Consider the following 20,383-nt stretch of genomic DNA (forward strand, 5'->3'; position numbering starts at 1 on the left):
ATCTCCTGCATAATAACTATGTATAAGGGTCATTCCTTCCGTCATGCTAAGTCAGACATGACAGCAAGGTAGGTCCCCCGAGGGTACCACTCTGGTTATATAAACACCATATCTTTGCCGAGTCAAGAAGTGGAGAATAAGTACTTCCATGATGACACACTGACGCGAGACGCTGAGGTTCCTGCATGCAGACACTCCAGCTCAAAGTGGTTTGACAACCCTCACTGGGTGTCCATCCCGAAACCAAGAATGGGTCCCACAGTCTCTCACTCCAGGTAATGGGGTTGACTTTATCCTAGAGGTATTGTTGGCTCTACACCTACATACTAGCTGGTATACAGGCAAACATACCCAGTGGGGGTGTCTGGAATCAGTTTGGACACCAATCCCACAGTCTATGGGCCAGATGTAGGAGGCCATTTACCGACCGGTAAATGGGTATTTGTGATGTAGGGGGCCAATTTTACCGATTTGGTAAAATTTACCGAATCGGTAAAATACAGAATCTGTATTTTTACCGATTCTGTAACTGCCAGATGTAGGTGGGACTCTTCTGAGTCCCAAAGGCCTTACAAATTCGGTATTTTACCACCCAATCCTATTGGGTGGTAAAATACAGAATCCAGGTGTGCATGCACATGTGTGCATGCACACCTATGCCATGTGACAGACAGACGTGCCCTTAGGGCATGTCTGTGTGCCACATGGCACACATGCCTGTATTTGGGGTGCTAGAGGGTGTCAAAGTGACACCCACTGGCACCCTTGCAGGATTCGGTATTTACCGATTCTGTAATTACAGAATCGGTATTTCCCATTGATTCCTATGGGCTTCAAAGCCCATAGGAATCAATGGGAAATACCGATTCTGTAATTACAGAATCGGTAAATACCTATTTTTACAGAATCAGTATTTCAAATACCGATTTTACCTACATCTCCCACCTTCTATTTTACCAATTCATAAATACCGAATCGGTAAAATTCGGTATTTATGAGTCGGTAAAATAGAATTACCTAGATCTGGCCCTATGTTGTCTAAATGCGTAGATCCTGTATAGGGTTCTAGGAACTACTCTACAGAAGATCTGCCTAAAAGAAAATAACTGTAAACTGTTGGCTATCCAGCTATTAAAGTAATTTCACAAATGAAAACTTTTTAGAAGTAGACTTGTTCAGAGCTGCTGCAACGACACCCTGCTGCCATGCACTCATCATTGAACTGCACGTGCGATGTCAGGGAATGGCACAGTAACAATTTCACAGAGCTCCGATTTTGTTAAGGACTAGGGCATAAAGCTTCGCAAAGGCATCGGATACTGGATGAGAGTTCATAGGGCTTCAATCACCAACAGCTACTACCTATTGAAATAGTCGATCAGATATTTCTTGAAGTTGTGTTTTAGATTATGCCACAGACGTCAAACACTTTCTAATAGAGAGAACGATCGGTTAGTCTCACAACAGATATATATATATATATACACACACACACACACACACACATATATATATATATATATATATATATATACACCTCAATATCAAATCTTTTCCAACTTGAACTGTATAGTGGTCCAGTAGGCAGTTCACTCTGCAGGAACTGTAGCAGTGTTCTACCGCCAAATGGAAAGAGCTCAATCAACCAATAGGTCTGGTTCTTCTGCACATTAACATCTCAATTAAAAATTGCTTAATGGAACAGGAATGAAAATATATAATTTATATCGATAGAATCTACAGTTCTCACCTGAAGGTTAGTTTAGTTTTTTCAAAGTCTATTTTAACTTCTTTGCTGTCTTCCACACAAAACTCAATGAAAACGTAGTCCCGTCGGTCATACCACTTTGCAGATGCTGGCTGCCTAGAAACACAGAAAGAATATGGTTCATGAAAATGGAAAAAGTTACTTTGAAATAATGTTTCCTCTGTGTGCGCAGCTTCTTGGAATTAATAACTAGCAAAATAACTCTGCCTGTGTTCAGAAACCAAATATGTTGACACTTTCACAAAGAAAGGAACTGTACTTTGCCCCCCCCCCAATCAATTATAAATAATCTAACGAAAATTCTTCAAGTTGGACATGAAGACCCACTTTAATTATTCCTTTTTTTTTAAACTCCAAAGCTGGTAGTGGTGCTTACCGACAGTACTCTTTAAATGTTTACTCTTCTTCGGCAAGGATACAAAAGCCTCCCTGTGCTAGAGTGAGCTGGGTAGCTATTCCTTCTTCAATGTGATATTTTCATTGACGTTCAGGAAAAGTGGAACGCAACAGGTGTACCTCTTAACTTTGAAGGCAAGTAAACCAGAATCGGAAAATAGTAAATAACCGATTTAAGTCACAAAACTGCACAGGGAAGGCTTACCTAACCCTCTTAAGGAATCGGCTACTACATCAAAACAGTAATGTTTCGAAAATCAGTGGCTCGATTTCTAAGATGCTACCGAGCAAATGTGAAGAGGGAACCCTTTTCCACGAGTGAAGAAAGTGTCCCTCTCGAGGAGTTACATTTTTCATCCAGTACTGGTTTGCTGGATTTTTAATAAGTGCAGATAACGCCAAATAATTGCTTTACTAAGTCAACAGCTCATAGCACTTAGCCTTCTAAAGTACAGTGACCCTTCTGCTGCAGAGGTCTGACTCGGGGTGAGAGGGATAAGGAACAGTTCTTAGGTGGAAAACTATGAATTGCTTTTTAAAACAAAGTGCACCTAATATCTACTGGATTGTAAACGCATTATGAAATATGCTGGTGTTCACACGTGTTCGAAATGTGGGTTCATTAGCTTGCGTTGAAAAGATAATGTTTATCTGACAAGGCAGACCAGAATTAAAAATCAATACAATATAATTTCTTTAATCTCACCATGAAAATTTCTCAGTATTTTAAGTAAAAAAACATACCCTAGGCTGAAACCAGTGTAGCCTAGGCTGAAACCAGTGTTAAGAAGCAGTGGCAACCAAATGGAATTTTGAGTAAAATGTGAGGCCAGGTACAGATACAAATGTACAGTTTTTTCTTACACCCTTGAAGCAACCTTCTTTTAGACAATAAGACAAAAAAAACATCCATTTGAAGGTATATAACTGCCTCATGGAAGGATGTGTCCTCCTTCAAGAGGTTTATGCAACAAAGGGAAAATTCAGATGTTAATACTCAAATACCCTCGAGCCAGTGAATCTAATTAAGTGATGGTAGGCCATGATGTAATAATCTGCCCAACATCCTTCACTGGCGATTCTGGTCTCCGCAGAAGACTTCTGCTTGTATTTCATGTCGGGAGAGGATGATCTACACGCTACCCAAAGAGAACCAGACTCATTCTGTCCGACTACTGTGTGGAGAGTAAACTGATGGGTGCTTCAGGAATGTCGTTTTTATCTGACATTAATGTGGCATCCTCTTTGGAACTGTTCTTCAGGAACTCTGATGCATGGTTTCTACATTGTCTCTTGGGGTTGCAACAAGACTGATATCGGACTTTCCCCAAGGAAGAGAATCCCCCAAGAACTCAGTCGTTCAACACCCATGTGTCCTTCAGTAAAACTTTCCTTTGTCTGTCGACCCTGGTGCCTTCAGAGGCACGGTTGGTAATCACTAAGAGCAAATGAACACACAAGCCTGTGCCAAATCATCTTGATCTCTAACAAAGGCAAGGAAAGCAGGGAGGACTACCAAAGTAAGCAGCCTGTGCATGTGCTGGACATGTTTATGTCTTACTTGTTCTTTATTCTAATGCCTTTATTCAACTTGTAGTTCCCCGTTTGAGCACCTCATATTTCATGGAGAGTAGTAGTCATTAATGTTGGAGGAATAAATATTGGAAGAGGGTTTTTCTTAACAGGAGGTACTCCTGGTAGCACTAAGGAAACAACCAATTAGAGAGCCAGCGAAGTCAGCTTGTCATCCTAAACTCTTTAAAGTGGCATCGCTGATCCTCTAAATACTCTCACAGATTCCACACGTACGTTTGACTCACAAGTATGCAAAATACATGCGCTCAGAGATGAATCAGCATAACCACCCGATTAGAAATTGGCTTAAATCCACACTTTGAGTACAGAAATCAGGATGTAATTCAAAATATAAGCTTTTGCGACATTTTTGTTAACTCCCCCAATAGGTGAACTGGAGTAAAAGCCTATTTCTCATAATATACGTGTAAACCCAGATTTTAAACGGTCTCAGAGGGTCCTTACTTTTCAGTGAATATTCAAACTAACAATATGCTGCATGGTTGACTGATGAGACAAATTTGTATATCAGCAAAAACAGCATATCGTACACCACAAATATTTGTGGAGAACAGAATAAGTCTTATGACATTCCCATTTTAGAAGTAACATGAAAACAAATGTCGTATTAAAGCCCGAGAGTTCAAAACGGTCTCATTCCATCCAAAACGGCCTTCAGAGTTCCAAAAAGATTTCAGTAATTTGCCACAGTGCTCTTTACATATTAACAATAGTCTAGGAGGATATGGGTCGAAGAGTTGGGATCTTTTAATACATTGTGACTGAAAGACCAAGAACACTGTCAGCAATGTTTGCTTCGTCTATTTATACAGTGTGTTCAACAAACAATTGTCTCAGGGCTCCTCTATCCAAGTGAGAGATGGCCGGCATTAAATACACGTTGTGCTGGCAAGGACATAACAAGAATTGAAAGGTCAAGACCCTAAGCTCATTTTTGGAATAGACTAAACAAAACTTTTTTTTTTTAAATCGTGCTTTCTGGCTGTAGTGTTTTCATCCCATAACAAATGCTCTCAAAAGATGAGGTTTAGAATCGAAGACACTGCAAACTTTCTGACGTTTAAAGAGATCTTCCTGCCTCTCCCATCAGTGCATTCGTACATTCCAGTTTAGCACTGAACAGCACCTTATGATTTGGCTCAATGAAAACAAAAAAAATGTTTTCAACGAATGCAAATTCTTTTGAACGCAGAGAACACAACTGGTCCAACGGGCACTTCAAAAGTAGGATCAAATTGCCCAAGTGTTTTATTTTTTGCCGTTAGTAAAAACAGTTACACCAAAAAGCTGGGGGGCACGCTCATCCATATATAGGACTCTATGACCCAGTGCTGCAGTCTTAAAGCCTGATCAATTGAGTCCTCCTAGTCGCATCCATTTCACGAAGGCCATGCCGCGTGGTAGAAAAGTTATCATGAGGACCACTGTACACGAGAGGGCTTTATGTCTAGGCACCTTGAAGAGTGGCTTTATGGCAACGTCAAATAGTAAGGGGGAAAGGTGACCCTTGGGGTACAAGATTCAAGATTGACTCACTGTGTCCAATCCTATAAAAATGAACGGAACCATGCAAGTCATTCATTGAAACATGAGCCACACGCCACCGCCAAGATGGGAGAAAGTAAAAGTACACTGTATGCCAGGTATTATAGCGCAATCTTAAGACAAGGAAGGATGACCTAAGGGTCTTGGCAATAGTCTGAATAGCAAGTGAGTCAGTGTGTGAATCTGTACCAAAACGGGGGATGGAACGAAGTGGCTTTGAAATTTACAGTAAACATACCACTGAATAAGCGACTCAAAGAACAATCTGTCCTTAAATGTCCCGCGCAAGAAAGACACATAAAAAGTGCTGCTTCCAATGAAAGAATAGATTAAAAAGAAACCAGCGTCTGGCATTTTTAGTGGCTTTAGATTGACCCAATGACTAGGTCGGTGTAGGACTACCATACACCTCGATTTACAGTCGAGGTGGAAGCATTAAAAGCAACAGTAGTGGAGAACATGTGTGAAGAAGTGTGGCTCACTGGTTAGAAGCGGCAGACCCTGAAGCAGAGGTCGGCCGGGGACCAGGGTTCAATTCCCGACGCGGCAGGGTCTTGGGTCAATGTCAGCGGACTCGACAATTCTCGCCGAGGTGCCTACGCTAACCATGGGTCCCACTCTGCAACTCTGGGCAACAGCTTGCTTAATCTCCACAATGGCCCCATTAACGCCAGGGATGCCTGGCTACACCTTGGGGGTGCCCAGGAGGGACCATCTCACAGGGAAAGCCAGGACGGGTTCCCCAGCGGTATACAGCGCCAGGACACCCCGAGATGGGGTAACAGTGCGCTAAACAAGTATACTTACCTTTACCAGTAGGCAACGATCTGCACATAAAGTACCTTTTGGATCACCCACATTAAAACGCTAAAGGAGTGAGTTTGCCTTTCAAAAATGAAAGCGTTTTCTCCACAAAGAATTTAAGAGATTCTGGAGCGCATGAGATTCAAAGACAAACATTAGTAATGTGCCCTATATTCAGGAGCACAAAGCATTAACCCACTACTTAAGTAAAATAAGTGAAATTAAAAATAAAACTCATCCAAATTGTAAGTTTAATATTTAGACTAGGAAACCATGGTGCATTATTTACAACAGAAATTAATGAAAGAGATAGACCGAAACAAGACTGGGTTACATTAAATACAGTGAATAGGGGACTGAATGAGCATGAGGAAGTCAGCAGACAGATGGCTTTGATCCCTAATGGTTGATATCTTTCCTCATTGAGACTATTAGTTAGGCATAGAGGTCAAAACATCACTGAGAGCACCACTTGGCATTAACCTCTGCTAGAGCTATGACATTTTCATCTGTGTTCTTTGATGTATAATCTGTATTGTTTATGTATATGATCCGTATAACTGTGGTATTGTATTTATGTACATAATGTCTGTTGTCCAGGGCTCTGGCAATAGATATGGATACTTATATACCCAGCATCGTACTGTATTGAATGTATTGTTTTAATTGAGAGTCTTTGTATTCTGTCCAAATAAGTAATACCAATTAAACCTGGTATTAATCAGTCTAATTTTATGTATAAATTGTATGCCACCATGTATAATATATGACATAAATAACTACTTAGGCCTGCCCCCTTTTTACAGGCCAATCAACCGGCACCGTCTCTATAGTTTTTTGAGCAGCTTTGACTCGCGATTTACAAGTAATCGAAGAAGACATTTACATTAGTATCGTGCCACATTGAGTGGCTAGCGAACTACACAAGTCACTCTCGTACGGTAGGGCACCACTAATGCAAGCCCTCTTTCTATCCCTACGCAGTCTGTGTCAGAACTTAGTTGTAATGCGGGATACCATGTGACCGTACGTCACGTTGCGTGTAACATTGGCCACGCCCCCTGTTTTTGTAAACTCGGCTGAGACGCGGCTCGGGTTTACTGGCAGAACGCGGTTTGGATTTTCCCTCACGGTTTACTTCGACTAAGGTAACTCTTGGTTGTATGTTTGGCCAGACCGTTTACCTTGAACTTACTAATTACGAATAGATTTAGCCTAATCACGGCTCCTCTCCGTTTCTTTCTTGTCCTATAACAGAGAAGAACTCCAGCTACGTAGACCCTGATTTAAAAGAAACCTTTCTGTATGGAGTAACCCTGACTTAAAGAAACCTTTTTGTATGGAACAATTGTTTGAGGTAATTATATACCTGTTTTGGTCCCGAATGCTAGTATAACCATTGGCATTATATTATTCGAAATTATCGATCTATACTTTATTGACCCTGGTTGATTTTATGTTTATAATAGGATTGCCATTACAATCAACTTCGGTACCTTATGTGGGTTCGTCCCCCCTCCACCCCGCTCTCAACTTGATTACCTGTAGCGAATTGATCCTACACTGAGACGTCTGTGGTTCCAGGCGTGGGTGAGTGATTTTCTACCTCACTTAGAGGACTGACTCAGTTGATTGAACATTGGGAGATTGGGAATTACATTGTATTCACACCCCCTTTTTGTATTTAGATACGTATCAATAACATCCGGAGTAGACATTTCCATCGTTCGGATTCCTTGATACATCTATAATTGGTGAGTTTAGTTTTTCGAGTAAATCTATTACCATTGGGTATGTTGGACATTAGACCGTGCTTTTTGGAGATGGGCACTGAGTCTGTTCTTTGTCCCCTTTTAGGTGGCCCGTTCCAATTGTGTTGACGTGACCCCTTTGCTTTATCCTTGGTAATGTACCCAACACCATTCATGTAAATTCAACATAACGTTTGTATTGGAATAGCAAATCTAATTTGACTAATTAAATGTTAGGTCCTTTGGTCCAGTCCCCGCCCTTCCCACCCTTGTCCTGAAGAAGACCCGCAGCAGAGGCCTTGAAAATCGCCCCTTTTTGCGCTTGGGTCGAAACGACGACGGCTATTCCCCTAACCTAAGGCCTACACCCAATTTTTTCCTCGCCCCACCCCCTTACTGTTTCAATTGATGTATATACAAATGTGTGGGTAGGCCTTTGTTTGTTCAACTGGAAAATTTGGTTTTTGAGTTGTACTGAATAATTTTAATTCTGTCCTTTGAGCTTATTTCCTTTCAATCCACTTGAGCACCCCTTTTGTATCTTCTTCCTGTCCACTGCATTCTGCAGTTTTCCTGGATCAATTATTTTTAGGATTATGTAAATAAACTTGTGATATAAAGTACTTTTGGTTTTTGATTTTTACGTGTTGGGTTCATTGCAAATTAATATTGTTGTTTGCAAATCATACATCTCAGGTACAGATTTATTCTGCTTAATTGGAATTTGTTTATATTAACAATAAGAGTTACATAAATTGTGTCTTGAGTCGTATCCAGGAACACTGTTTCTATATACACATTAATCAGAGTTTAGTTCACGTGCATAGGGCAGTTTAATGCAATCTAAATCAATGCAATGCCTTCATCTTACGGGTTAAAATGTATTGAGGCTTGACTTGAACCAGAAATCGGGTATGTAGTACATTTTCTTTTAACAAACAAGATTGCATGGATTCTGGAAGAACACAAACTAAAATGTTGAAATGTTGAGAACGAAATAAAAACCAAGTAAAATGCAAATGACTAAAAACGACAAGATTATTAAGTTAGCAGACAGGCATGAGCAAAAGACTTATTGGGGAGTGAGTTGCTACTCTTTTTAACCTTTTGTCGCCAAGTCTGGTTCTCAACTAACAGTAAAACAACTAATTGCTTATTTCTAGATAACCTTTTCTTATGTGTTGAGGAATGACGCATAACACCCATCATATCAAGCACTAGACAAAAAAAAATAAAAAAATACATCGAGCCTCACTGACACTTTTATGGCTAGAGTTCCACTTACCTTATCGACAGCACATTTATACATACCTATTCAAAATATTTCTGCAAAGACAACTTCAGAAAAGTTTGAAAATGTATCTCCAGATGGACACTGCCACACTAATGGTTGACTAAAGACTTTAAGGACAAGTAACAATAATTGAAAGTATTTTCCTATTAATTTATATTTTAATTGTTTTAGTGGGGGGAAATGACAACTGAAGAACCCCGTGCTCTGAACTGAAACAGAGAAAGGAGCAACTTTTGTGATGTGCATAAAAATTCTTAAATGGATGAAAATAAAATTGGACACAGATGCTATATCACCTGAGGGAAGCCAAGAACTAAAAGGACAAAAAGGGAAGACAGATGTTTGAAAACCACTGCCAAATCTATGGAAGCATCAGATAGGAAGGAGGCTCTGGAAGCCAATGTGATGTGAAAGTCAACGATTATTACAAAGAACTGGGGACATCAGCAACGTGGTGGGCATTAGTTCAGGTGGAATTACAAAGGCAACACTTTGGAACTGGTTCCCGCATCAGTGATCTTGTGTGTCCCACAAAAGATTCAAACATAGCTCTCAGACAGACACCAGACAGTGAACAAGAACGTCCCAAATTAAAGTACTAAATCGCAGATAAATAAAAACCCCAACACTTGTTGGCCCTTACCTCATGAATCGAATAAGTCCATGACAGAAAATAAACAAAAATACTGGATAACCAAATCCATAACGATGACGACTCAGGAGAATGAAGTAAATGAGAACTACCTCTTGGGAGAAAAGTAACCAACCTGAAGAGATCTCGGTACACTGGAGGATGACCAGCATGGCTGCCCTAATTCATTGGAACCCAGGAGGACTCAATAGCACACAGGTCGATCTAACAATTCAATTGTTCTTTTGCAATTAGACATAATACTTTACAAAAAACATGGGGCTACCAACCACATATTCCTACTCATACTCGAGACAGTTTCTAAACCCACTAATATAAGCAGATCAAAAGGGGGGCGGTGTTGTAACTGGATTTTCTCATACTTTCCCCTCTATTCATGTTCGGTCAATTCAAAAGATGGTCATATTGTTGACATGCTTGATATTCATTGTTTTACGTACCATCCGACAGTCACAATAACTGCTCAACTTTGTAAACTCAAGGAAAAATAAAAGTGGTTTAAAACAATTTTCAGTGGTATAGCTACGACAGAGCATGTCAGCAAGGGTTTTGATTTTCACACCACTAAGATTAAAAATTATCTCAGCTTCCATAATTGATTACACAATTATCAGTGGCATGTTACTTGTAACCCATAGGGACATACATTTATTGGATTGCATGAAGAGCGTCATCTGATACAGCAACGTAAACACATGGACCCAAACTTTAGCAAGCAAAAAAAATCTTACGGTGTTTGAGAACGTCAGATAAAATGTTACTTATATGAAGGCAGCAGGCCTATAAGGCAAGCTAGCTAACACCCCCACCACCATAGGCTTTATGAAAATATGTCATTGCTGATGGTATGCAGACTGAAAATATTGAGGTCTTCGGTGACTTCAGCACAACAAATGGCAGTCCGAATATAGTAAGGAAGGACAATGTTGTGATATTTAAAAACATTTGAATCTCTCATGAAATAAGCAGGTTCCGCATGAAGTTTAGAAAGTGCTACTTGTTGAGGGTGAGGTAGACCGTACTCAAGTAAGAAGCTCAGTCAGGTGTCAAAATGTTATGTTCAAGAAGGGTTTAGACCTAAAGAGGAATAAGAGCTGGATGTGTTGAATCATTCTAAAATGGTCATGACAAACCTCTACGAAAGCAGCATACAAGTGGACTAATATCCATGGGGCTTAATGTCGGGAAGTGGGAGTTTCATGTAAGGCGTAGCTAAAGCACAAACAAGTTTGGGTCTAAATAGCTACTTAGGTCTTCTACTACACAGTGCATGCGATGTCTGCTGCAAGGGCTTAGGCACAACATACGGTAGCTTGGGGGAATCTATTGCTAGCCACTGCATACTATTAGTGTCCCATCTTGTTAATCATGTGCTTGTCCCTCCCATTGAAGACTGCCTTTCTACAAACACTTTTCTTTGGCTTCTATGCTTCCACCACTTGCCCTCAAGCACTACGTTTCTTCTTTTTGATTAAGCCCTCCATGAGTGCATGTTTTTTTCCAGCAGTCACCTTTGTGTACTTCCCTTCCACTCCTTGCTGCTTTCTATGCGCTTCTCCCTGCTTCTCCTGCATGTTGCGCTCACCTCCATTTACCCCCCCAATGCTTTTTTGCCTGTGTGCTTCTCTGCCCGCGCCATACGTCTCATCCATTGCTTCTCCTGCCTCCGTGTTGCTTCACCCACCTGTGTCCTTCAGTCACCTTTTGCTTTTCTTCTCCAACCCATAATCCCTTGCTCGTGCTTCTCTCCTGCACACTCCACAATACTCTTATTGCTTCTCTTTCACCGAGCCCTCTAAAAATGCAGCCCAGATTGACTGTTGGACTTGGTTTACAATGCAATCATGTGGATTGATAAAAGCCCGCCGTTTATGGAGGGCGTGAATAACACTAATACATAACATGCATTTTGCAATGCAATCGGTCTCGCATTTGCGAGACAAAGCTATTGGAATAATAAAAATAAAAGCAGGCGCTGTGCTAAATCAAAGAGTGGCGTCAGTCGCAAAAATGAAAGTGGGCGCCGTGCTGAAACAAAGAGCACCGCCTCTATATAAAAGTTATGCGCATGGCGGCTGTAGGAAAGTAGGATCTGCTTCTAAGGTTACCCCCACTTTGCTTGATGTTACACTGTTTTTGACTAGTCTGACTGGAATCCTGCTTATCAGGACCCCAGTCTATCTGCTTTCTCCCTAAAATGGTATGTCATGTACTTAGGTACACTCCAGATTGGATACTGGGGTACCCTTATCAATCCCTAGTATATGGTACACATGTACCCAGGGCATAGGTACCCCAGAGGCCTCCCATGGGCTGAAGCATGTATTAGGCCACCCATGAGTGACCATGCAAAATGGAACCACAGGCCTGCCTGTGCAGCCTCTGCAAGCTGGTGCTTGCACCACTTACGGAAGATATAGGTTTCCTTTATCTATAGGTCACTAAACTTAAAACCCCTCTAGCAGGTCTTAACAATGCTGAGTTTTACGTGAGAGGGTGCCCATGCGTTGACCAGGACACTCCTACAGCCTTTGAAGACCATTCTCCTGGGTTGTCGGTGACGCAGCCAGACACATAGGCAGAGGCGCAATATGTGCTTGTGTAAAATACTATCACAAAAACGGCTGCAACCAATCATGTGTTTGGTATCGAACACCTTAGAATCATACCTCCACGCCGGTGTGGGTGGTATGATGCCACCCTTCTGAAGTGAGCTTTGTGGGGTCACTGGTCTTCCCGGTACCAGCCTTCTCAACCCGGACAGCACAAAATGGTTGCTGCCAACCAGAGACACAATTCTGCCCTCCTGCTGCCGAGCCAAGCTTGAGTAGGGGAAGGCAGCACAATAGGCATCCTGTCACGGGGAGGTGTAACCACCTCCCAGACAGGATTTAGTGTATTGAGGCTGGGTGGGTCTGCACGAGTGGCACACTTGGTGTCCCTCTGCATAGCTCAGTTCAAACCAGTCCTGGGAGCCGTTGGCTCCTGCTCTGATGCAAAACTGGACAAAAGACAGGGGAGTATCCTCCCTGGGAGGGTCCCCTGAATCTGTTCAACCCTCTCCCGTGGGTACAAAAAGGCTAACCTGGTTGTAGGACCCTAGATTCAACGTGGACAAGAAAGATTCTGAACACAAAACCACTGACCTTAGACCGTCTGGACACTCCGGACTTCCACTGGGCCAGACTTAGTCTCCCCCTCCATCCAAAGCATCGTCTGTGCACGTGCGCCATAAAGGACAACTGACGTGATCTCCCTTGAGGTGAAGGAGTCATTCCCACGCATTTGCAGGCACCGTAACGCAACTGACCGGGCTGCTGATTCTAAGCTCCTGCAGACTCAGGAGGCTCCAGCAACACAGGAGGTGGGTTCCTACGTTCCTTGAGGTCGAGCTGCCCTCTCACCAAGTCTGAGGCCAGTAGTTCGTGTAGAGACCGCATAACCCGAACCCCTGTGCACCGCATACTTTTGCAAGTGCATATGCTTGTTGGTGTTTCCCAAACAAGTGCAGTGGGCTACGAATAGCCCCAACCTCTGGTCACATTTCCACCAAAGAACGTCAGCCTCCTCGCACCGAGCGCTCCGTTGCTTTGTAAATCTGCTCGAGGTCCCCTCGCGACTCCTGTGCCTCCGGCCTGTGGGTCCTCTTGAGGGTCAACATTGCTTTTCCTGGGCTCCCCTGGTTGCTCCAGGCCTGGACCGACTCCCATTGCTGTGGTGAGTCCCCTGGTCCTTGCTGGGCCAGACCGTTAACCTTCCTTGACCATCTTTGTGGGTTGCCGCTGCCAAGGCTTGTTGGTGCTCAAGCCAGAAACCAACCCATCAGCACTCGACATCCTCTGTGGGACAGCTCGTATCTGGCTCATGGTAGTCCGACGTCTCCTCGTCCCTGCAGCTGTAGTCAAGGTCTATATCATCACACCTGAAGCACTCGACATAGGTGGGCATTAGTCTACTGAGCCCCTGGTCACTCCCGAGTGACACAGACTCTGTCCCCTCTACTTTCAGGTCCTCTTCACCAAGAATCCACCTTTGGATTCTAACAGACACGTTTCTTCCTTCCCACAGTGGCATTTCCTTGAAGTCCTCCATTGAGATTGACAGCGGTTTCCAACACCACTTCAGCCCTGTGCACCCAGCTTCCCTGGGATAGGTAACTCTGGTACTACGGTATCCACGGGTGGGGTGGCCCTCCAACCTTCTATGATCCAAAGGGCTTCCTCGTAATCCATTGGGAAGGGTTCTTAAACTTTAAAATTGCAACAACGACTCTCCCATTGAATTGTACATAGCAGGCGGTCGTGTTCTCACACTGCACCCGTCCTCCGTAGGGTTCCTCCTTACTCACTTTGGGGTTCCAGCGATTCTACAACCTATAGACACTGCCTTGACTCGAGTCGTGGTTCTTACACAACTATTTTAGTATATGGTTTGGTCCGGGAGCCCACTGTGTATTAGTGGTACTTACGATTGTTTCTGTGGTACAGTATTGTGTGCTTTGTGTTCATCTGCATGTAGCAGATACTGCAAGGTATTTAATGTGAGTTATATTAACAAATACATATTTTTATAACTGTGTGGTTCTCCTTTCATTTAACCAATACAGTAAGGTCGCATCCTGGTAAAACAAGTTGCTTAACATTCCTTCAAGACTAAGTCTGAAGGCGGCTCTCCACAGCTACCATTTGGATAGCTTTCTACGGTTATCTTTGACCTCTTAAAATCACCGTAAGATTTCCTTGGACTGGTGCAAGGTGCCCACTTTCATTATTGGACATCATATACAAGACCAACTTCGCACAGCGGCCCACATGAAAGCAAGCGCCGTGCTAGAACATTTAGTGTGGCGTCGGTGTACACATTTTTTTTGCACGTGGTGGCCCATGAAGCAGGCGCCGTTGTGAATGACTAGCATAAAGTAAAAGTAGTCCCTAAAAGAACACATAACCACCTACAGTGTAAGTAAACTGTAGTTGGCAGGTAGTCCTCAGCATAAAACGGAAATGATTTATCGTAAGCAACAACCAATAAGGAGTGAAGAAAAAAAAAAGAGCAACGTAGGAGTGAACCAAAGGCAAGCAGCAGGCAGAATTAAACTCTGTACAGTGATTACTGCAGTTCTTCCAGACAGTGCATGCGAGCTGCCTAGGCTCGACCTAAAAAGCTCCACTCAGTGCACGGCAAACAATGGAAGTGGGCGTCACCCTAAAATGCAAAACATGAATTGACACTAACAGACCAACAGGTGATGAGAGCCAACCAAAAGCCCTGTATGTCGCTTTATATTTAAATGTATTTTTATGGAACTATAACAAGTGTAAAAAGCGATCTCTATGCCAGGCCTAGAAAGGAGGGTGGGAAGACTGCAGCTAACCTAAAGACAGGCTTTCTTGCAGGGACATACTCAATGCAAAAGGCAGTGGCCCTTTCTTTGATGGTTGAGCATACGATTTATGCAACACATCAGTCACTGTACTGTATAGTTGTGGACTTTCTAGCAACATTTTACACTATGAAAAGGTGATCATCAAGTGAAAAAATGTCCCACAGTAATTTACCCAACTAGGTAATCCAAATTATCATCTTTATGTACAGGGGCACTTGTGCTGACTTTAAGTGCAATATTCTGAGACTATAATAAGCGAGTTTGGTGTGAAAGAATCCTGTGTGCCCAACACCTCCGAATATCATTTAAATGGCAAAAGAGAACTAGATTGTGCATTTTTACTTAGGATGGAAGACGAGTAGGCTGCATTATATATATATTATACATAATGTAGTATTCCTGGACAGAGTCCCAGTATGTCTGAAGCGAAGCCTATGCTTTCTGGAGAGAAACATTATGGCAAATGTTTAGAAATCATCTTGGCGAAAACCCAGATCATTTGTTTGTGTTAAAAAAAATTACAGACACTTCAAATGATCTGGTCTTTCAGGGGTGTGGAATTCAATACACTACTTGTCCATTGGATAGGTTGCTTCAATAATCTACTTGTCCAATTAAAAAAAAAATACTTGTCACTTTGGTGCACGTAGTGCAGGGACAAATTATGGCAGCAACCTCATTACATAAAAGCTCCGATATTAGCCTTTCTGATTATACCAGGGCTCATAATGTATGTAGTAGGGTTTGAATTCTAACCATTTCCTTGCTTTGCCACATTTCCACAGATCTGCATACTGGGGTTAGAGGTAGTGTTAAGCCATAGTTCCAGGGTCATAATGCCCTTTTGACTCTGTGCAAACGTATTAAATGGCATGTTTAAAGTGTTTTCTCCAGCTCTTCCCTAATCTTTTCCCACACTGAGAAAAGGTTTGAAATGTACTCCTGATAATGTCTGATGTAAAACTTCTTCCAGGGTTGGGAAAAAGTGGTTGGAGGTAAAGTGAGGTTCTTAACGCTTAAAAGATTTTCGCATGAGCAAATGTACAACTGCATATTTGCCAGTGCTAAAAAGCAGTTCACAAATATTTTCCAGAAGTACGCGACCTATTGCATTTTCAATGCTTGTTTAATCTACTAGTCCAAAAGTAAACTGAGTAAAACATTGGACGATGCAACAACCCTCTTAACCGTGCAACGCGACAGCTCTCTTAACCGATCACCATGCCAGAATATTACTCTTACTAGAAATTCCAAGTTAACTGTGCAAGACAGCAATCATCTTTGACAAAAATCCTGTTCAATTAAAGCACAGAATCAAGTTTGCTTTACGATTAAAAATTGAATACATTGACAAGTACGATTGCAAAGCCGTCATAACACCAAATGTAGAATAATATTCTTCCAAAAGAAAACTATGACCCGGTAAAAAAGAAAGTACATTATTCTTCAGGATTCCAAGTTTATACGTGATAGTATGAATGAAACTGGCCTTCATCGAGTCCTTGTAAGAAAAAAAAAAAGAGGCAGGAAATAAATTCACCCTCATGCAACACCCACACAAAATATTCTGTCTGCATGTTCGGTGACACGGATCCCGTTGTGCACGATGGGGTGTGCACTACTATTGCCACGCTACATTTTGGAATATACACATATTGTTATCCAGAATATTAAGCTATTATCTTCTCGGGTCATGTCATAAACCTGCTACAATGTGCTATGACAAGAGTCCACGGATTCGTCCTGGTGTAGATAAAAAACATAACGCCTTTTCTGGTGTAGGAGGATATGTCCTGAAAGGTCGTGCGGGGATAGGTAGGGCTACACCCAAACACCCCTTCGCGGAAATTAAACGGAGAGCACGTACCCCGACTCCCCTTTCACCACCCAAACTCACATGGTCGGATTGGGCACGGGCCTCGGCCTTTTTCCGTGGATCTAGAAGGCCTCTCTCCTCCCCGTCGGCGCCTGTCTTAGTCTCAAGAGGGTCTATGGATTATCAGATACGTCTCACGTCGTGTCTAAGAACAGCTTTCTCTAAATCAGACAGGTAACAACCTCTCGGTTTGTCACTGCCCGCTTCTTCCTCGCGATCACCTCCACCTCGCGCGCTCGCTACGCTAAGCCCGGCTAAAAACAAACATAGAAATAGGACATGAAAATGCCTAAAATGGCTGCACGCTGTATAGCAATGCACTACCAGACGGCCATTTTTAAAACATGGGTGTGCTTTTTATCGCATGAACGGGAAAAAGGAAATGAAAAGAAAACACATAGTCAAATGAAAATAGCATATATTATTCTAAGTTTTAGCAATCACATAAAACAAAGATGTTGTAGTCTCAATTAAAATACCCATTTTATTTTATTGATTTACATTTGTAATAACGCGGCGTACGTTGTGGCCATTGCGGGTGTCAATTTACTATTAAACAACTGCTTCTTCCAAGTGGTTATTTCCCATCCTTTCTAATAACGCTATAAAATAATCCTCTTGATAATAGCGGACAAATACAAAGCACTAACGGCCGGACACTGTAGTCCGTCCTCTATGCTGGTGCAACGCACGGTGACGCAGCGAAATTTACAGCCGTTACGTTCACGTTTTCTAGAGAACTCCACCGTGTTCCACGTTCCCACCTCCCCTCCCTCCTGCTTTTATGGTGCGTCTACTGCGCATATGCCCGCCTGCCGGGCGCTCTGCTCGCGCCATAGTTGTCTTTAGTTGTAGGCAGGACAAACACTACGCGCGCGTGTCTTGGGTGCTATCCGTAATACCAAACTGTCAACTAGGGTTGCCCAGGCAACGCCTTGCTAGTTGTAGTGTGGTAGCCATTTTGAGATGGGTGGTGCTTATCCATTACACAGTAGACAATACAACAAGAAGACAAAAAGCTAATTTGTCCCTCGGGCATGTTTTCTCATTCTGATAATATTTTAGAGAGGAGGGGTTGGATCTTAGATTGTAGCTGCCAACCCTTCTGAATTTATTACAAAAGGAAATGGCTTCATGTTACTTTTCTAATGCTTAATACTTTCATAACTGCCAAGTTTCGAGTCTGCTTAGCGGTGACATTTCCATGCTTTCATTGTGTCTATGAGTGACGTTTTATTGTAAAATGTGTGACAGTTTGTGGAATACATTATTGTGAGGATAGTCAAGAACAAACTCCATATAGTGAGATGATAGAAGAAATTACCCCCTCTTGGGCCTTGAGAAACTTTTGGAAAGGCCTGTAAACAGGGTTAGGGACTAGAAGCTCAGATTATGCAGTCTTTCCACAATTCTATTTCAGGACAGGAGGCTCCGATTATGCTTAGACTCAATTTCTTTACTGAAATACAGCAGCCAATCACAGTACAGTAAAGAAACGAAAAACGACATTACCCATAAACCCTGGGTAACCATAGAGTACACCAATGGTATATAAACAGTCATAGAGGTAACCACTTCCTCTTTCTTTGCTGCTCCGCAGCCAGTTAAGTGCATTCTTGTTGTTATTCTTTGCTTACTTGTGTATTTTTATGCTGTTGTTACCGCTTTGCTTGCGCTGTGTACCGCTTTGTTGGGCGCTTATCTCGCGCACTTGCTGCCGTTCGTTGTGTGTGTTCCCCGCGACCGGCGCTCGCGGTAGGGAGCGTGTGCCACCTTCCTGGGTCGGGCGCGTGCCGCCTCTGTCCCATACTTTGGGGGTGGTACTGCCTCGCGCGAGCGGTTCCGGTGCTGTCTGGCCAGCCGGTTCTCCGCGCATGCGCGGCTTTCCTCTCGCTGCATTTCCTCCTCACGCTGCGTTTGTTTACTTAGCAGCGCCGGCTCCTGAACTCGTCAGAACGACGAAGACGCCCACTGCCTCTCAGCTGGCCCCTTCTGACACCGGAGCTTCTGAAAAAGTCCCGGTCGTATAATTTGCATAGGCTTTGCCGAGAGTGAGCATATTTTGTGTCAGCAAGCCTCCCTCCACTCTCTAATTGTTGTTTCCATGCAGTTTTTTCTGCATTTACTTGCTTGCTGCGAGGTTTTTTCACTCCCTCAGACTTTGTCACTGACATACAGGATTTCTAGTCACCAAGTGGGCTGTATTTACACGTTCTCTGTGTACCATGAGTGATTCATTTTACTATGAGGAGGAGGGTGACTATGAGGAAGAGGGGTCCGAGTTTTTTGAGCAGGACCTTGTTGAGGCACTGGACAAAGGGGTTCAGCATTCGATGAATAAGGCGCTGGTACGCGCCATTACGCCCCTGAAGCGCCATTTAACGCAGTATGCGCAAAAGCAAGGTTGGGTGCCTTCCAAGAAGTCCACTTCTTCCCCTGGTAATCCCCATACTTCTGACTTTCGTAGACTGGCGCGGTCCTTGTCCTCCTCCAAGTTGAAGGCTGTTCCAGTGGATGTTGACAGTGATGACCAACATGCTTCCTCCTCCTCCTCGGAGGTTCTGCCTCCTCCGCCTAAAAAGCGTAAATGTAAAGAACATTTTGTTGATGCCCCTTCGCACCCTCCTGTCTTGACTTTCGAACCTGAGGATATAATGCATCCTCATTCCTCTGCGTGGCTCCCCTCCCCGGCTGTGGCGCAGTACGTTCAACAACATATCCGCCATCCATTCGATAAGGACGTGCGTGCGCGTCTTCGCTCAGATTGTCCGCGGCCTGATTTGGCGGATAACCTGGCGGACACGCCTGAGGTCGACCCTACAATGTTGACATACTTAAAAAAGTTTTCTAAGGACCCCAAAAAGGGACCGGATCGGTCCTGGCGGGCTTGCCAGGACAAGGTCTTGGACCTCCTAGGGCCTCTCACTAAAATATTGGATCTGGGTTTCTTGGCCAAGGAAGCATCCTCCACAGTTGATCCTGATGAACTCATTGAATGGGCGCAGCGCGCCATTTGCCAGTTGGGAAACGCCAACTGTGCACTCTCTAGTGAGCGTCGGCGTTCCATTCTGCTTAAGTTGGACCCGAAATTGTCTGAACTTTCATCTTCTGAGGCGGGAGCTGCGGCTCAGGGCCTCCTTTTCGGCCAGCCTTTCTTAAAGGAACTCACTCATTTTGTCAGTACTTTCAGCAGTATTGACAAAGCACAGGCATCCTTAAAACGGGCCATGCGTCCGGTTTTCACCAGGGCCGGACAAAACAGGGGACGCTCGTCCGGCCGTGGTCAACACCAACCCAGTCAACGTGGGTATCAGT

General features: G+C 43.2%; 1 protein-coding gene across 3 annotated transcripts in view; it reads right to left on the reverse strand.

The window, feature by feature from the left end:
- PTGES3 (prostaglandin E synthase 3) overlaps positions 1 to 17,336 on the reverse strand; it is a 207,892-nt gene extending 190,556 nt beyond the window's left edge. Inside the window, exons 1-2 of one of the 3 annotated variants that reach the window (XR_013610962.1) lie at positions 17,090 to 17,310; positions 1,751 to 1,864 (exon numbers count right to left, since the gene is read on the reverse strand). Coding sequence is in view for 2 of the 3 variants with exons in the window: in XM_078689016.1 (XP_078545142.1) it covers positions 1,751 to 1,864; positions 17,090 to 17,091 (116 nt within the window). In the remaining variant the exon portion in view is untranslated. Of the gene's footprint in view, positions 1 to 1,750; positions 1,865 to 17,089 lie in introns of all 3 variants that reach the window. The other 2 variants (XM_078689016.1, XM_078689017.1) reach the window with 2 other exon arrangements.
- Positions 17,337 to 20,383: the final 3,047 nt, after the last annotated feature.

The sequence above is a fragment of the Lissotriton helveticus genome, chromosome 1_1 (genome assembly GCF_964261635.1).
Source record: "Lissotriton helveticus chromosome 1_1, aLisHel1.1, whole genome shotgun sequence".
Lineage (NCBI taxonomy): Eukaryota > Metazoa > Chordata > Amphibia > Caudata > Salamandridae > Lissotriton > Lissotriton helveticus.